Raw genomic sequence first — 16,282 nt, forward strand, 5'->3', positions numbered from 1 at the left:
GCATACTCGGAAGAAGCGCCGTATTTCTTATTTTTGTCATAAGATGCCCCCTTCCGCACGTCCCGTGAATGTTTTTGAGGCAAGTGTATGTTGATCACTTACACCTGTGTGGAGGGCTCGCTCGTGCGTGCTTGATTGACTGGGTAGGTCTGTCGACGTCGACCGGTGGTGGAGAGGTAGCAGCCTGACGTATCATCTTTCAGTTGCTTCTCGCTCGGCGTCCGCTAAATAGACGGGTATTGTTCGGGTAGATGCGGCGATGGCTGGGGAACAAAGCCTGCCTGTTTGGTTATGTATGAGAGAGGGGAGAGCGTGACAATGTACGCGGCAAGACATATGTAGGTATGCACGCTCCACTGGCTGGGCTGAGTGGGATGGGCCCGATCTACTTGTCTGTCTGACTGCCCGGTCAGGACGCTCACATTCCAGTCGAGCCTGGCTTCTGTCCAAGCTTGACAGACACAGGAGCGAGGACATGGGGCGTGGCAGCGACCAGCTACCTTCAGTACCTGTGTCATACCATCACACAGAATACACGTGTATTACCCGACTGGGGGAGGACCATACCCTTAAAGATGTGCAGTGACCTGGAGGCACGTGACAACGTTAACAAGGCTTGACCTGTGACCTGAAGAAGGGATAGTTTATTTTGAAAAGATACAATTATCTGAACAAATGTTATAACCTTCTCGTCTGAAGGAATACTGCAGTGCTAAACACAAGTTATCGGGAGAAAATGATGACAAGGATAATCTAGTGTTGGCGACCTGATGCAGCTGAGACAGAGATGCATTCACTGCCTGAATGTGCACCATTAACACACTACACCTCTCTCTCTCTCTAGCCACATGACCGACATTCTCCCACCTGGATATGTGTGAGTACATCTTCAACCGACCATTCCAACATACATGTTTTCAATGGATGTCTGTGTGTCCTAAATGACCAACCTCACCTGGATGTGTGTGTCTCCTAAAAGACCAACCTGGAAGTCTGTGTCTCCTAATTGATCATCCTCACCTGGATATGCGTGTCTTCTAAAGGACCAACCTCACCTGGATATGTGTCTTCTTAAGGTCCAGCCTCAACAGGATGTGTGTGTCTCCTAAATCACCTATCTCACCTTGATGTTGATGTTTATGGTTAAAGAGTGACAGACTGAAATCATCCATTTGACGAAAACCGTTCATATAAATCAAGAGGCTATCGTTCAACTCTTACAGAGTCGACAAGACGTAAGTTTTTGAAAACCTCAGCGTGCATCTTGTGTGCGTGTGTGTTCTTGTGTGCGTGTGTGTTCATGTGTGAGTGTGTGCTATGTGTAACACATACAACCATAGTCTTTATATGCAACACACACACACACACACACACACATGTACACACATGGCCACAAAGGATGTGACATTGTCTGATTTATCACAGACTTGTACTGATTGTCGTTCTGTGATTATACACCATCTACCTGGGCACCAGATACTAGTCTGCTGATGCTATTTCTGATTCCAGAATTACACTTACAGCTCAGTACACCATGGCGAATGTGGACGATGGCAACGCCGACTGTCAAGAGACCACGGACGTGGAATCAGAGCCACCTGCCAAAAGGCCCAAGAGAGGGAAATACAACCTGCGTCAGAAGACACTGGTGACTCGCCTAGAGACAGAGGAAAGGCTGGTTGCTCCTAAACAACCCAAACCCAAGTCGCGTCCACCACCCCTCAGTAAATACCGTCGGAAAACCGCCAACTCTCGGGAGAGGGGTCGCATGAAGGAAATAAACACTGCGTTCCAGGAGCTGCAGACAGTGTTGCCGACCCAGTGTGGCCCGGCGGCTGACGGTGCCAATCTGACCAAAATCACCACACTGCGGCTGGCTGTCAACTATATCGCGGCCCTGCGGGAGGTCCTCGGAGAGTCATGCAGTACTGCTGAAGGTGGTCCACAGGCGGTGGGGGACGCAGGTGTTACTGACTCTCAGAATCACGTTACTACAGACGGTATTGGCGTTGCCACTAACAGCGTCACAGACGCCGTGACAGACATTCCGACCAGTACCCCGCATGGCCGTGGGATGCCTGTTGAGGATGGCGACACAGTGGACAGCCATCCTTTCCGTGTAATGGATAGTAGACAGGGCTGTCATGAGAGCCCTGTCCCGGACCAGGTAACTACACCCGGTAGTGTACAAGGTGGTTACAATAGTAATGTGTGTGACTCGCTGGGTGAGACCGACACAAGTCCCAGCTACAAGTCAAGGCTGTCCACTGAAGGTACTGATAGTGTTCTGGGTATTAATAACGCCAAACAACCCGCTAGTGACCTTGTTCAATGTGGCGATGCTATCCTCTCCATACAACACACTGTACAACATGCGGGGAGTTGTACAGATAGAGACAACAGCAGCCGTCTGGAGCACTGCATCAATCCGTGTGTGGGAGGAGACAATTTCTGCGAGTCTGTGACGAGGCCGGCGCCCCCGTATCCCTTCAGTGCTGCGGGTGGGGGCCAGTGTTCTGCTGATGGGCTGGTCTGGACATCTCCCCCCTATGGTCAGCTCCCTGCCTACTCGGACATACACTCACTGACAGATGTCTTGTCTGTACACGACGGAGCGTTAACTAACACCCCTTCCATCATCTTTAACAACGACGACACAATGGATATGATAACGGATGCCTTACTCCACGATTAAACCTCATTAGGTCCCATCCACTCAGTTATGTACACATATCAGATTAATGAATGACTATGGCGAGGTAGTAGTAGACACTGGATGTGTAAAACGTTGATGTGTAAGAATTAAGTATTATGTAGAAATGGCATATCTTATACTGAATGTCTTACTGTTCACAACAATCTACTTCAACATGTTCCTGTATCTCCAGATTTCTTACACCTTACACATTTTCTAGAGCATATTTTTTACTGAATGTCTTACTATTCACAACAATCTACTTCAGCCTGTTCTTACATCTCCAGATTTCTTACACCTTACACATTTTCTAGAGCATATTTTTTACTGAATGTCTTACTATTCACAACAATCTACTTCAGCCTGTTCTTACATCTCCAGATTTCTTACACCTTACACATTTTCTAGAGCATATTTTTTACTGAATGTCTTACTATTCACAACAATCTACTTCAGCCTGTTCTTACATCTCCAGATTTCTTACACCTTACACATTTTCTAGAGCATATGGTCTTGTGACTCGTGTAGAACCGACACATTAAGTAGCGCATAGAACGTAGGACGTACACATTATCTAGTGTATATGAACATGTGGCACGTGTAGATCTTACATATGATTTGAGCTAAACACGTCTGACACGTGTCTGACGAATACACTATATGGTAATACACAGTGAATAGCGTGTCCACTATCTAGATTGTAATGCATGTGTGAAGTGTCAGGACAATAAAACGCGCGTGGCACGTGCACGCGTGCGACATGTCTAACGTATACATCATTTACGGTATATTGCACATTAGACACGTAGACATTGAGCATTACATATGGTAGGCTGTAATATATAGATGGCAATACAAGACATTAGACGTTGCGTTCAGAGAGTCTGAAGCTCTCATAAAAAATGCACACCCTTCTTATCAGTACGAAATACCTGATTTGTATTCATAATACGATGATACCAATAAAACTGATCTCGGAACAGGTTTTGTCATATATTTTCAACCTTACACACGTACGCACGCACGCACGCACGCACTGCTAAAATCATACAGCTAAACTGGACTTGCATCATACATCTATATGGTACTTGTATCATACATCTATATGGTACTTGTATCATGTTGCTACACTGTACGTTCATCATATAGCAAAAGGTACTTTGTATCATATAGTTAGATTTATCTTGAATATTGGTGTTCCCGCTTACTACTATGCTCTCAATCCAAATAATCATAGTAATGATAAGTTTAATGTTTATTGATTATTAAAATGGTTTCACCAATATGAAAGTTGTAAGTGTGCAAAGTATATATATGTATATCACATGACGGTAAAGTTATCGATGGGCTGCTGATTTGCTAATCATGTTTTCCTGGAGGGGAGGTAACCCTGTAAGGTGGTGCGCTTCCTCTACGTGGGTACCACCTGACAGTTGAACTGGCCAGCAGAATGTGAGTCGCGTACAATCCACACTTTATCGATAACAGCTCCCTTCTGTATAAAATGAAAACAAAATAAATTAACCGTCTCAAATATATGACTGTACATTTACATTATCCACGTGCTGTGTAGTATGTGTCTGCAAAAATATATCATATGTTGATTCGTACAAGCATACCAGATAGATCACGTGCTGTGCAATATCTGATGCGTACAAATACACCAGATAGATCACGTGTTGTGCAATATGTGATGCCTACAAATACACCAGATAGATCACGTGTTGTGTAATGCATGATGCCTACAAATACACCAGGTAGATCACGTGTTGTGTATTGTGCGATGCCTACAAATACACCAGAAAGATCACGTGTTGTGCAATGTCTGATGCCTACAAATACACCAGACAGATCACGTGTTGTGCAATGTGCGATGCCTACAAATACACTAGATAGATCACGTGTTGTGCCATATGTGATGCCTACAAATACACCAGACAGATCACGTGTTGTGCAATATGAGATGCCTACAAATACACTAGATAGATCACGTGTTGTGTAATGTGTGATGCCTACAAATACACCAGACAGATCACGGGTTGTGCAATGTGTGATGCCTACAGATACACCAGATAGATCACGTGTTGTGCAATATGAGATGCCTACAGATACACTAGATAGATCACGTGTTGTGCAATGTCTGATGCCTACAAATACACCAGATAGATCACGTGTTGTGTAATGTCTGATGCCTACAAATACATCAGATAGATCACGTGTTGTGCAATATGTGATGCCTACAAATATACCAGACAGATCACGTGTTGTGCAGTGTGTGATGCCTACAGATACACTAGATAGATCATGTGTTGTGTAATGCGTGATGCCTACAAATACACCAGATAGGTCACGTGTTGTGCAATATGACATGCCTACAGATACACTAGATAGACCACGTGTTGTACAATATGTGATGCCTACGAATACACCAGATAGATCGCGTGTTTTACAATATGTGATGCCTACGAATACATCAGATAGATCACGTGTTGTACAATATGAGATGCCTACAAATACACCAGACAGATCACGTCTTGTGCAATATGTGATGCCTACAGATACACCAGATAGATCACGTGTTGTGCAATATGAGATGCCTACAGATACACTAGATAGATCACGTGTTGTGCAATGTCTGATGCCTACAAATACACCAGATAGATCACGTGTTGTGTAATGTCTGGTGCCTACAAATACATCAGATAGATCATGTGTTGTGTAATATGAGATGCCTACAAATACACCAGACAGATCACGTGTTGTGCCATGTGTGATACCTACAAATACACCAGACAGATCACGTGTTGTGCAATATGAGATGCCTACAGATACACTAGATAGATCACGTGTTGTGCAATATGAGATGGCTACAGATACACCTGATAGATCACGTGTTGTGCAATATGAGATGCCTACAGATACACTAGATAGATCACGTGTTGTGCAATATGAGATGCCTACAAATACACCAGACAGATCACGTCTTGTGCAATATGTGATGCCTACAGATACACCAGATAGATCACGTGTTGTGCAATATGAGATGCCTACAGATACACTAGATAGATCATGTGTTGTGTAATATGTGATGCCTACAAATACACCAGACAGATAACGTGTTGTGCCATGTGTGATACCTACAAATACACCAGACAGATCACGTGTTGTGCAATATGAGATGCCTACAGATACACCAGATAGATCACGTGTTGTGCAATATGAGATGGCTACAGATACACCTGATAGATCACGTGTTGTGCTATATGAGATGTCTACAGATACATCAGATAGATCACGTGTTGTGCTATATGTGATGCCTACAAATACACCAGACAGATCACGTGTTGTGCAATATGTGGTGCCTACGAAGACATCAGTCAGATAACGTGTTGTGCAATATGTGATGTCTACAAATACACCAGATAGATCACGTGTTGTGCAATATGAGATGCCTACAAATACACCAGATAGATCACGTGTTGTGCAATATGAGATGCCTACAAATACACCAGATAGATCACGTGTTGTGCAATATGTGGTGCCTACGAATACACCAGATATCACATAGTGACTTGTGGAGGTACAAACCTTGTCTACTGACATCTCCTCCATGTACAGATGAGTTGCATTCTGCACCGTCACCCGGGTGTAGCCATAGTCGTCCGAGTGGAAGGCAGACCAGGGTAAAACTGTATGTAAAAACTTGGTCTGTCCCTCTCTGTCACCCTGTGAACAAATAGTGTAGCACCCTTTACTCCACGTGGACTTCGGGAAAAAAAGCAGGGGCGGATACAGTTTTTCGAGAAAGGGGGTTGGGGGTGGGGTTGAGGGATGGTAGGGGGAGTATGTGCACACCAGTGAGAAAGTGGATGTGCACACTTCAATGTCACTCGAGTTTCAATGCGCACCCCCAACCCCGCGTTGGATCCGCCTACCCATCAGTTTTTGCATCTGCATTGGAACCAGCATGCTATCTACTCACGGCTGATCCAGTGACAATATGTACGGGCGCCTGAGGATTCACGTAGGGTTTGTCACTGCTGCCGTTGCATATCTGAAAAGAAAACAAAAACAGCGAGTCATGTAAAAAACAATGGTCCAAAGAACATCAGAAGTTGAATTGACGTGAACACATGGCACCTGTCACCAGAGTGCGCTGTTCACTGAAATGAGAGAGTAAGTTTAGTTTTACGCCGCAACCGGCACAATTCCACCTATATAGCTGGAAATAATAGTAACTGGGCCAGACAACCCAGTGATCAACACTATGAGCATCGATCTCAGCAACTGGAATACGATGACGTGTGTCAAGCACGTCAGAGAGCCTGGCCACCCGATCCCGTTAGTCACCTCTTACGACTTGCATTAGCACAGAATGTAGTCATCACACGTGGCTTCTAGTCGGCAAATGTAATCAAGACGGAAAGCACACGTAAATTCTCCACATATTGTGATCATCTGTGGATGCAGTAAAGTCTACGTACCTTGGTCTTGTACACCGGCCACAGCCGCTCGTAGGAATGTTCATGAGCATAGAACTCCAGATCCACGCCATACTTGTAGAACAGCTCCTCCAGACTGGCTGGGTAGTACTTGTTGCCGTTTCTAATCTGTGATCAGACACATCTCCAGAACGTGAACATAGCCTACAGTTGTCATCATTCAGTGACACATGGCTGTGTAACTTAGTCAAGCATTAGCACAGGTTGTTACTGTCACGCTGACGCCGGGAACACAATGTTAAGTCAGGGAATAAGAAATTCGATCAGATTCGATGGCATCACAACCATGTTGACCACCTACCGGGTTGTCGGGGTTGTCACAAAGTTTCCCTGTGTCTCTGTTAGAGCAGTACATGGGCTTATGGCCCATCACTATGATCCACGGACGCGCGGCTCTGTTGGCTGGGAGGTTGGCCTCCTGGAGGTCCTTCTGCAACCACTCGTACTGGGCACGGATACTCTCTGTGCTCACGCCGTAGTAGTACACCTCGGTGGAGAAACTGATGATGTGGGCGGGGCCGATGTTCCAGCTGCAGTAGTGTGATACCATGGGCCAGTGTGGCTGTGTGACGCATGTGTGTACGTTCTCTTCCCCTCCCTCTCTCTCTCTCGCTCACTCTCTCACATGTGACTGTGTGACGCCTGTGTGTGACGTTCTCCCCCCCCCCCCCCTCTCTCACTCACTCTCTCGCATGTGACTGTGTGACGCATGTGTGTGACGTTCTCACTCTCTCTCTCTGATTGAAACAAGGGAGCAAAAGGAGAACCCATTCACGTTTGAGGCTTTCAATATCTGGGATTATATTTTAAAGCTATTAACATGTAATAAGCAGTTCGGTTTCTTGTAATGTACCATGATGCAGCTTGTTAACCTTGACCTGAGCCACTCTCCATATGCATGACCCGGAAGGTCAAATGGCACAAACGGCAGGTTAATTTCATTAATCAGATGCAACATTAAATTAATGTTGCGTTCAGGCGAAGCATGCATATATCGGAAACACTAAACGAATATTAAAGAAAGTTAGGACATTGCTGACGATTTCTCGACACTGAAGTGTCAAACGTCAACCGTTCAGACATATTGACAATCAATTGACAAAGGCGCACCCCTGCTCAATAATAGGCACAACCAAATATAACATTGTCACGCGAACCATTAGTATTGACTTGATCAGGTCAAGATGAACAAGCTGTACCGATGTCCATTCCTACAACAGAAAATCGCCACTCGTGGTTTGTTTTGGTTTCACGCTCCTACCTGAAGTACATCCCTTCTCCGTCTCCGCCAGGCATGGTGAACCTGTTCCTGTAGTTGGAGAAGTTGCTGAAAGAGGAGATTATTATTATTTGTGTGTGAGTATATGATCCATGTCCCACTTTACACAGCCTCTACACGTGTACGTCAGGGGCGAGGTGATCATCAAAGGGTGGACTACAACCTCCTTGGACTACACGGAAGAAGGAGCGGACCATGTTCAGTCAGGGCTGAGCCTGCTGCCATAACCAGTGTTTCAGTTACACCACACGAGGAATGCACGAATTGATGCAGGTCTTAGAGCTCGACATGGTGCTGTAAACCCTGGAAACATGGCCCCGGCAAACCGAGATTCGAACCCACGCTCACAGGATACCAGCATATCAAAGGGACACAACTGTCCGCAGCGAACTGAGAGGTCCAACATGACGGTGTGCCAGAGAACATGGTTATATAGGTAGCATTGTGCAGATCTCGGTTAATAGTCTCCTTTATTTCAAAGACACTGTTCTGACTTGGGTAAATCAGAAATGTGTCCGTAAAAACAACAAAAGGGAAATATCACACAGGTAACAGCTGTCTCCTAAATTTAACTAGTTGTTTTAATTAATACAAGATACTGAAAAACAGCAAAAATAATAGAACTTAAAGGGTGGCAGTACAATGGTCAGGGGCGCTACGAATACAATAGCAACAAGGTCAGTGATGAAAATACAGATGGCTCAACCAAACTTAGACTGGATGGACAGGTTGAAATTATTCGATCTTCCAACACCCTTGGCCTTGATGTAAATTTATTATCACCATTATCATTATTACTTCCACTATCATACAAACTCTGGCTACTGTACTGAACTTTATACTTAAATGCAGTTAATCTGTTAATCTGGCTGTGTTGAAACAACAACTTTATTCCATATTCATGTAATCAGTAAATTCACACGAACTGGGTTATCGCACAACATAAAGTGTGGCGACAGGTTGATAGTATGAAGTTAGTCCTGTGATAACAGCTAATACCGGAAGTACTCACTATGCGTGTTCGTGGTTACCAACACACACCATGTACGGAACCATGGCGGCCACGGGCTCTATCTGCCGCATAAACTCATCGCCGAGGCGGGCATTGTCCTGAAAACAATACATGGCATCAGTTCTGTCCTTAACGCGCCATCTCTATCTCCCTCCCCCATAACCCACAGAAAGGAAGGACACCATATTCCCCCACTATCTACAGAAAATACTTCACTTTCACCACTATCCACACACGACACTTCCTCTACCCTGCAGGTGATACTCACGGTGTCAAAGTCGTAGGCAAAGTCCCCTGTAAAAACAAAAATGTACGTGTTTAGGAATTACGTTAGTAAAACGTAAGCGCACCCATGCATGTACCTACAAACGCACACAGACACAATCGCCGACCAGGTTGAAAGTTGGGGGTCAGAAATCACCATCGTGTGGACCAAGCGTTTCGTCCACTTGCCATTACACCTGCCCAGCGTCTAGGACAGCACTACAACAAGTGACGTCCTTGGTGTATCAGGTGGCATGTGTTGTTGGCCTCGTCAGCCAAATGTCCAGAGATGACAGATGATGGCGAGACAGGGGAAACAATGTGGTGCTTCATCTCCAATATGTCCTGCAGATGTGGTGCCTGTATGGGCGCTTGAATATCATTTTCCTTTGAAAAACCTATTTTCACAGTCTCCATTTGTGAACAAGTCAGAGGATTCCTTTCATATCGTCCTGGTATATCTGGGGGAATTTCTATGGAGACGATCCTACACATACATGAACACACGTGCATCAACCTAGCAAACATACTTTCACATACACATGCACACCTTTCACGTTACCGTGGTAGATACGATGATATGTTTGTCGTGTAACTACCTGGAGATATCACCAACATCAGTCTGTCACGCACCTACGTCTAGTTGCCACCTGCGTATGTCTGTCACGTACATACGTGACGATATGCCAATGTTTGTCACGTACCCACGTGGAGAATGGCATCAAAGTGTCCAGCCTCGGCCTCTTCTTGTAAGTAGGGCAATGCACGTGGGTTCTCATTGCCAAGGTCACCGAAGACAGCAAGTCTGGGGCTCCAGTCACTGCCGCCTTGCATCGCCCTGAAGGTGAGGAGGGAGCTGAAGCCGGCGTCACTCCCGCATCTGTACGCTGGAACACGTAAATGATGGCATTCCATCAACAGACCTACAACTACTAACTATATTGGTGTCCAACATTCAGACTCGACAGTGTTACACGCCTCTCGGTGCCAGATCTACAACTACAAACTATACTGGTGTCAATGGGTCAGATCCGTCTGTTACACACCTCTCAGTGTTACACGTTGTATGTAGAGAACACGCCTCTCGGGGCAAGATCTACAACTACTCACTATACTGGTGTCCAAGGGTCAGACCCGACAGCGTTACACGGTGTATGTAGAGAACACGCCTCTCGGTGCCACCATCAGTAAACACGGTGGTGGTGCCATACTGGGTCTGATCGAGTTTCCCCTCTCCGTAGTTGACAGTGGCGGTGCCGGCCTTGTCGAGAGTCACCCACGTCACCACCATCTGGTCGGGGGCGGCTGCAACAACAACACCCACTTCAGAAATGTCCTTCATTGTACCTTCCTTGATTGGTACACATAAAGTAGTTTAAGCACCATATCCGACTTCCGACTACATGTGTACATGAGACACGTACGTTTTCCACTGGAAACGAAACATAGAAAGATTAGGTAAAATTGTACCAACCAGACAAAAACCGTTAATGAGGATGTTTTCTCTTATGTAAGTTCGTGTAGGCTTATAGACATCCAAAGCAGTTGAGAAAAATCTTTGAAAGAGATGTTTGGTAAAGAGCTCTTTTGATATACGAGAAGGTATGCTACAGTAACATATGAACATGTGGTTTCATTTCTGAGAATTTTCATATCATCCTGCAGAAATATCGATAGGTAATATCAAATTGTTTTATATATTTCAGACCTAAGAACGGTAGATGCCACGCACATTGCCCCCTCCACTACATGGGCTAACATCTCCGGTGTGCCGACACTGCTGCTGGTGAACACCCTATCACGATAACCGTGTGTCCAGAGTTTCAGTAATCTTGTTTGCAGGACACAACAGACCATCACACAGTCCCAGATACTTCATCAAAGAATTTATCCTTGCACTATAAATAGGATCTAACTGGCGCTATTGTTTAGTTTCAGAACTGAGGAAATCTGCACTTGTGCACTCATAGCAGTCCGAGTTCAGTTCTTACTACTTTCTCTGAGACCAAGGAAACAGTCAGTGTGGGTCATTAGCAATGTCATTGTACCGGCTGGTTTATATTCAGGTTGCTTACCCTCTGTCTCCAAGAAGTGCCACTAATCACGTGTTTACATACGTTCTTGATGTAATCATAACATGCGCGATAGAATGCATCCCAATATGACAGCCCTGTGTATGACCAGCTTACAGGTTAATGTCGAGAACTCCTGTAATGGCGGATTACGTGATGAAAAACCTTTAGATCGGAGAAGTATCTGAAGGTTAACTCTCAAAAGAAACATCCTTGTATTTTTCTAGAATATAACTACTTTTTCGTTGACAACGTGTGTGTTGAGGTTTCATTGTTGTTGAAAGGACATGGTGGGACTGAGGCTGTTTTGCAATGTTTGCATGACCGTATGACGACATGTTGAAACCTATTTAACTGTTTGGTGATATCTAGCCGTCATTATTTCTTTTGGGGGTCTGTCAGCTTGGATTACATGACTCAAGACAACTAACATCCAAGTGACTTTGATTTCAGAGAATTAGATCAGAGACTGAGATCTGAACCGACCAGGTGACGACAGTACCAGGGTCATCTCCTGCACCCCACATGTAATGTCGATCAATGGGTTAATCTCCTGCACCCCACATCTAATGTCGATCGATGGGTTAATCTCCTGCACCCCACATCTAATGTCGATCGATGGGTTAATCTCCGGCACCCCACATCTAATGTCGATCGATGGGTTAATCTCCTGCATGATTGACATACAGCTATCGGAGTGTTATCAATGTGAAAGCGATACCGCTGACACTGTGACATGTGATATCCCCTGTTGCAAAATGCCGTCGATAACACCTATTCTAACCTACAATACAATAAGATACACTCTTGTTGACCCATCTACCTCACTTACATCAGCGAGTAGAGGCTTGCTCTTCCTTACTAGAGGACACATGTGAACTGGCACAGGACTATCATAAAGACAATGCTTCTAATTAGAGGTGAAGTGGGTGCCGGAACACTTGAGCGAATGGAGTTGGGGAGAACATCATACAATTTTGAGTGCAATCCGTATGGCACCCATAAACAACCCGTTACATATGCACACACCTCCTTTTGACAACCACGTACTGTTCCTTACACACACACACACACACACACACACACACACTCTCTCTCTCTCTCTCTCTCTCTCTCTCTCTCTCTCTCACACACACACACACACACACACACACACACCTCCGTGTGACACTCACGTAAACTCCCTTACATACACACCTCCGTAAGACAGGTGGATCTGTTCCGGCTGTGGGTAGATGGTTCTGTGTTCCAGGATCCCATGTGTGGCAAGGATGAGCGCGGGAAGCACAACCGCGCAGACGACTAACTTCATGTTTGTTCTTCCAGTCACCTCTAGAATTCGCTTACAACTGACGGTGTGTTCGCGGATCAGTAGCTATCTGCACCAGGGGAGGCCACCTGACTCGGGGAGAAACACACGTGGTGACAGCGTTCCAGTGACAATATCATGTGTGACGTGAGGGTTAACACATAGGATGTTATATGTTGCCCGTACACCTAATTACAGGATAATGTAATCGATTGACCTCATCACCTGATGTGCGTCGTCAGTAGATCAACTGTTTGAGTCAGAGACTGAAGTTATGTACTGATAAAACCTCGAGTCCCACTTCCCGACAGGAGCTTTAGTAGAAACGAATGACCTAGTTACTCACCATCCAATAAATCCATCCGGATGTGTGGGGACATAACACAGCAGCACACTGTCACCCAATTGTCGCCTTTGGTTTTTCCCTGTGTCGGGTGCTTACGAGTAATTGTATTATTATTGTCAACCTGAAGTCGTCATTTTGGTTGTACTGTATCAATACAAGGCTGTACCAACGTACTAAGATGTCACTGCACTTGTGGCTCATACTGAAACTGTGTCTGTTAGGTTTAGACGGGACACAAGGTCTCGTGTGGGAAGGTAACCCTGTCCCATGTAATACACTGTGATATTGAAAAAATATTGGAAACACTGGATGTTAATCTTCCTCAAGCACTGGAGCACGGTAATGCCACTGATTGGTCTCAGTCCCGGAATTGGCCTAATGGTTAATATGGCAGATTTGGGTTTTATAAAAATATTTTGGTCATTCACTTCAGTTGGATACAGCTTGGCATCAATTTGCCAAAGGTTTAAGTGAGATACAACATATATACAATGGCACTCATACACATTCAGTTACATTATGCGCCGGAAATCGTAGACTAAGTGCAAGATCATTGAATCACAATGGAATGCAACTACTGCATTATGTAGGGAGTAATTTCCGAGTAATTCTCCATTCTTTAGTACAGATCTACCCTAGTTAAATTACATTTACAGGATCGGGAATATTTCTGTCATCAAAATTTAATGTCAAAATGACAAAATCAAGTGTTTAATTTCAAACTGGTATACATCGCTCCATTCCTGAAAAGTAATGGAGTGAGCAGAAAATGGATTGACGTCACTAAGGTAATTCAACCTCAGGTAATGTACGCAACAAATGTGATTTACTAGCACATGCTGGCTGAAGAACCATTAGCACCTGCTAGCTGAAGAACCATTAGCACATGCTGGCTGAAGAACCATTAGCACATGCTGGCTGAAGAACCATCGTCTGTTATTTGTCATATTTGAAATATCATATGTGTCAGCATCACGCCAACAAGATTACCTACGATAACCTAATTATACAAGATAGAGGCTTGGTTTAGAATCTGCTCTAATCCTGTTGAGCACATACTCACATGTCTACGATGTTGTGTTGTGGGTACTGTTTGGGGTGCGCACGGAGCAATAATAACATACAGCCTATCTTTTAATGTAGTCTGTTTCAGTGATCATGATAGTTTGAAGGTTTGGGTGTTATTTAGTGGGCTAAGGAGTGCATGTAGTGGTATGTTGGATTTGCATTATAAGAAGTTGATGAGTAATAAGAGTTGTCAAGCAAGACAACGGTATAAGGATCCATACAGAAACGTCGCATCATATGTAATCAAATAGTTGTTATCCACAAAGAATTATACTTTCTTATATGAGTGTTTGTAGTGTTAGGTGTTTGTTTATGTCCAGTGAACTCAGTAAATGCAGTGTAGCAGGACATGTTCTGGCGTTTCATTGCGGTGCATGCATTTTTCTCTTTGGACGCACAGCTATTCCTTTTAACTGTATATGTATGATGTCAGCGCCAGAGGTCCACCTCTCTCGATTTCGTTTGAGGCAAACTAGTATTGACAGATATGTAGATGGGTCACTAAAACACCGCAGGAGATCGGACCTGTAACACTGCCCTTTTACCAGACGAATAGGTTACCTGTCACTGCTGCCCTTTGTCCTCTTAGGCTAGTCGTACAGACAATGGGGCCACTATATCGTACTGTAAACTACACTTATAAGAATTCAGTCTGGCTACCATTTTTGTTCAATAAGGAGATACGTGTGCGAATTTCGACATACAATGCAAGAAGAGCACAGGACCAAACGGCCGTCAGCTCGTTATATGCGATTTCGGTACAAACGTAGTTTATACTTACAGTCATACAGCAAAACACTGTCGTATTTCTGGCTTAGTGTCGTCTGCCTCGAACGACAGATATTCCGTCAGATCGCCTAAGTCAAACAAGAATGCGACTGGTTATTTCCACAACAAAATCAATATTGGTAAACAAAATGCAAATGTAGTATTTAGAGCTATATAGAAAAATAAATATTGTGCATGATGTTTTTATCATCCAAAACTGTGTTTCACAGGGGATACTGCTTGTGTAAGATTAGACGATATCTCCCAGGAGATATCGTTTTGATGGTAGATTTTGCACAGTACTATGCCGTCATGGACTTAATGACGTCACAATGCTATGGCATCGCTGCACTGAAGGTCTAATGGTAGTACAGTATTCAGACGTACATGATTATTGAACACTAATGAAGAGTGATTTTATGACAAATAGAATCTCACCCTCGAGTCTTCTGATATCAAATATATCAACACTAGTTGAAAAAAGTAAAACTATCCTCGGCACACCTCGATTTGTTCCTTTATCAACTCGTGGTGATTTACACTCTGCACACACCTTTTCCGATATATATATGTGTAATGCACATTCACGCATTGTTTAACCAGTCAGAAAAGTAACCACGTTGGACAGTTAATCCCTTCTTTGCAGTGTCACAAAGCCCCGGACCCAGCTTGCCTGAGCAACATTCGCAACCGACCTTTTTGAATGGTTTAGCGGAAGTCCCCGAGGACTTATTGTAACCACGTCATCGTGACTTGTTGAAAGAATACCATTGTCCAACACTGACGGGGACCTCCATACTTCGATCAGGGTCACTTTTATCACCCTCTTTGGTTAGTTGCTACCAAACCCTGTAGATGAAGTTCAGCACGGATGTACACGATTAGTGACCCTTCGTTTGTTCACAGCAGTCGTCCTAACGCAACGCCTATTTCCTTCAGTTATTTCATGAGTAAACATACGTTCTCG

General features: G+C 44.4%; 2 protein-coding genes across 6 annotated transcripts; one reads left to right on the forward strand and one right to left on the reverse strand.

Moving 5' to 3' along the window:
* Positions 1-391: 391 nt before the first annotated feature.
* LOC137293634 (neurogenic differentiation factor 1-like) lies at positions 392-3,675 on the forward strand. The gene is made up of 2 exons (XM_067824300.1): positions 392-1,235; positions 1,510-3,675. The coding sequence occupies exon 2, from the start codon at positions 1,535-1,537 to the stop codon at positions 2,693-2,695; it is 1,161 nt and encodes a 386-aa protein (XP_067680401.1). The 5' UTR covers positions 392-1,235; positions 1,510-1,534; the 3' UTR covers positions 2,696-3,675.
* On the reverse strand, positions 3,611-16,281 carry LOC137293633 (acid phosphatase type 7-like). Of its 5 annotated transcripts, none has more exons than XM_067824295.1 (13): positions 16,011-16,281; positions 15,329-15,404; positions 13,022-13,222; positions 10,863-11,057; positions 10,457-10,639; positions 9,757-9,782; positions 9,489-9,586; positions 8,459-8,524; positions 7,499-7,727; positions 7,180-7,305; positions 6,678-6,749; positions 6,284-6,421; positions 3,667-4,190 (listed from the first exon to the last, which is right to left on the reverse strand). In XM_067824295.1, exons 3-13 carry the CDS (start codon positions 13,134-13,136, stop codon positions 4,107-4,109), a joined length of 1,332 nt encoding a protein of 443 aa, XP_067680396.1. In that variant the 5' UTR covers positions 13,137-13,222; positions 15,329-15,404; positions 16,011-16,281; the 3' UTR covers positions 3,667-4,106. The 5 variants fall into 5 exon arrangements, with proteins under 5 accessions (XP_067680399.1, XP_067680400.1, XP_067680396.1 ...); XM_067824297.1 differs by having other exon boundaries at positions 15,754-16,267; XM_067824298.1 differs by lacking the exons at positions 15,329-15,404; positions 16,011-16,281 and adding an exon at positions 13,480-13,673 and having other exon boundaries at positions 3,611-4,190.
* Position 16,282: the final 1 nt, after the last annotated feature.

This window comes from Haliotis asinina, chromosome 8, assembly GCF_037392515.1.
Source record: "Haliotis asinina isolate JCU_RB_2024 chromosome 8, JCU_Hal_asi_v2, whole genome shotgun sequence".
Lineage (NCBI taxonomy): Eukaryota > Metazoa > Mollusca > Gastropoda > Lepetellida > Haliotidae > Haliotis > Haliotis asinina.

What these genes read in the sequence shown, in the direction of transcription:
- LOC137293633 (XM_067824298.1), bottom strand. Translation starts at nt 13,136, where the DNA reads ATGAAGTTAGTCGTCTGCGCGGTTGTGCTTCCCGCGCTCATCCTTGCC. An exon ending in GATCCACCTGTCTTACGGAG is followed by an intron (nt 11,058 to 13,021) that starts GTGTGTATGTAA and finishes TTGTTGTTGCAG; the next exon opens with CCGCCCCCGACCAGATGGTG. An exon ending in GGTAACCACGAACACGCATA is followed by an intron (nt 8,525 to 9,488) that starts GTGAGTACTTCC and finishes CTCCTCTTTCAG; the next exon opens with CAACTTCTCCAACTACAGGA.
- LOC137293634 (XM_067824300.1), top strand. Translation starts at nt 1,535, where the DNA reads ATGGCGAATGTGGACGATGGCAACGCCGACTGTCAAGAGACCACGGAC.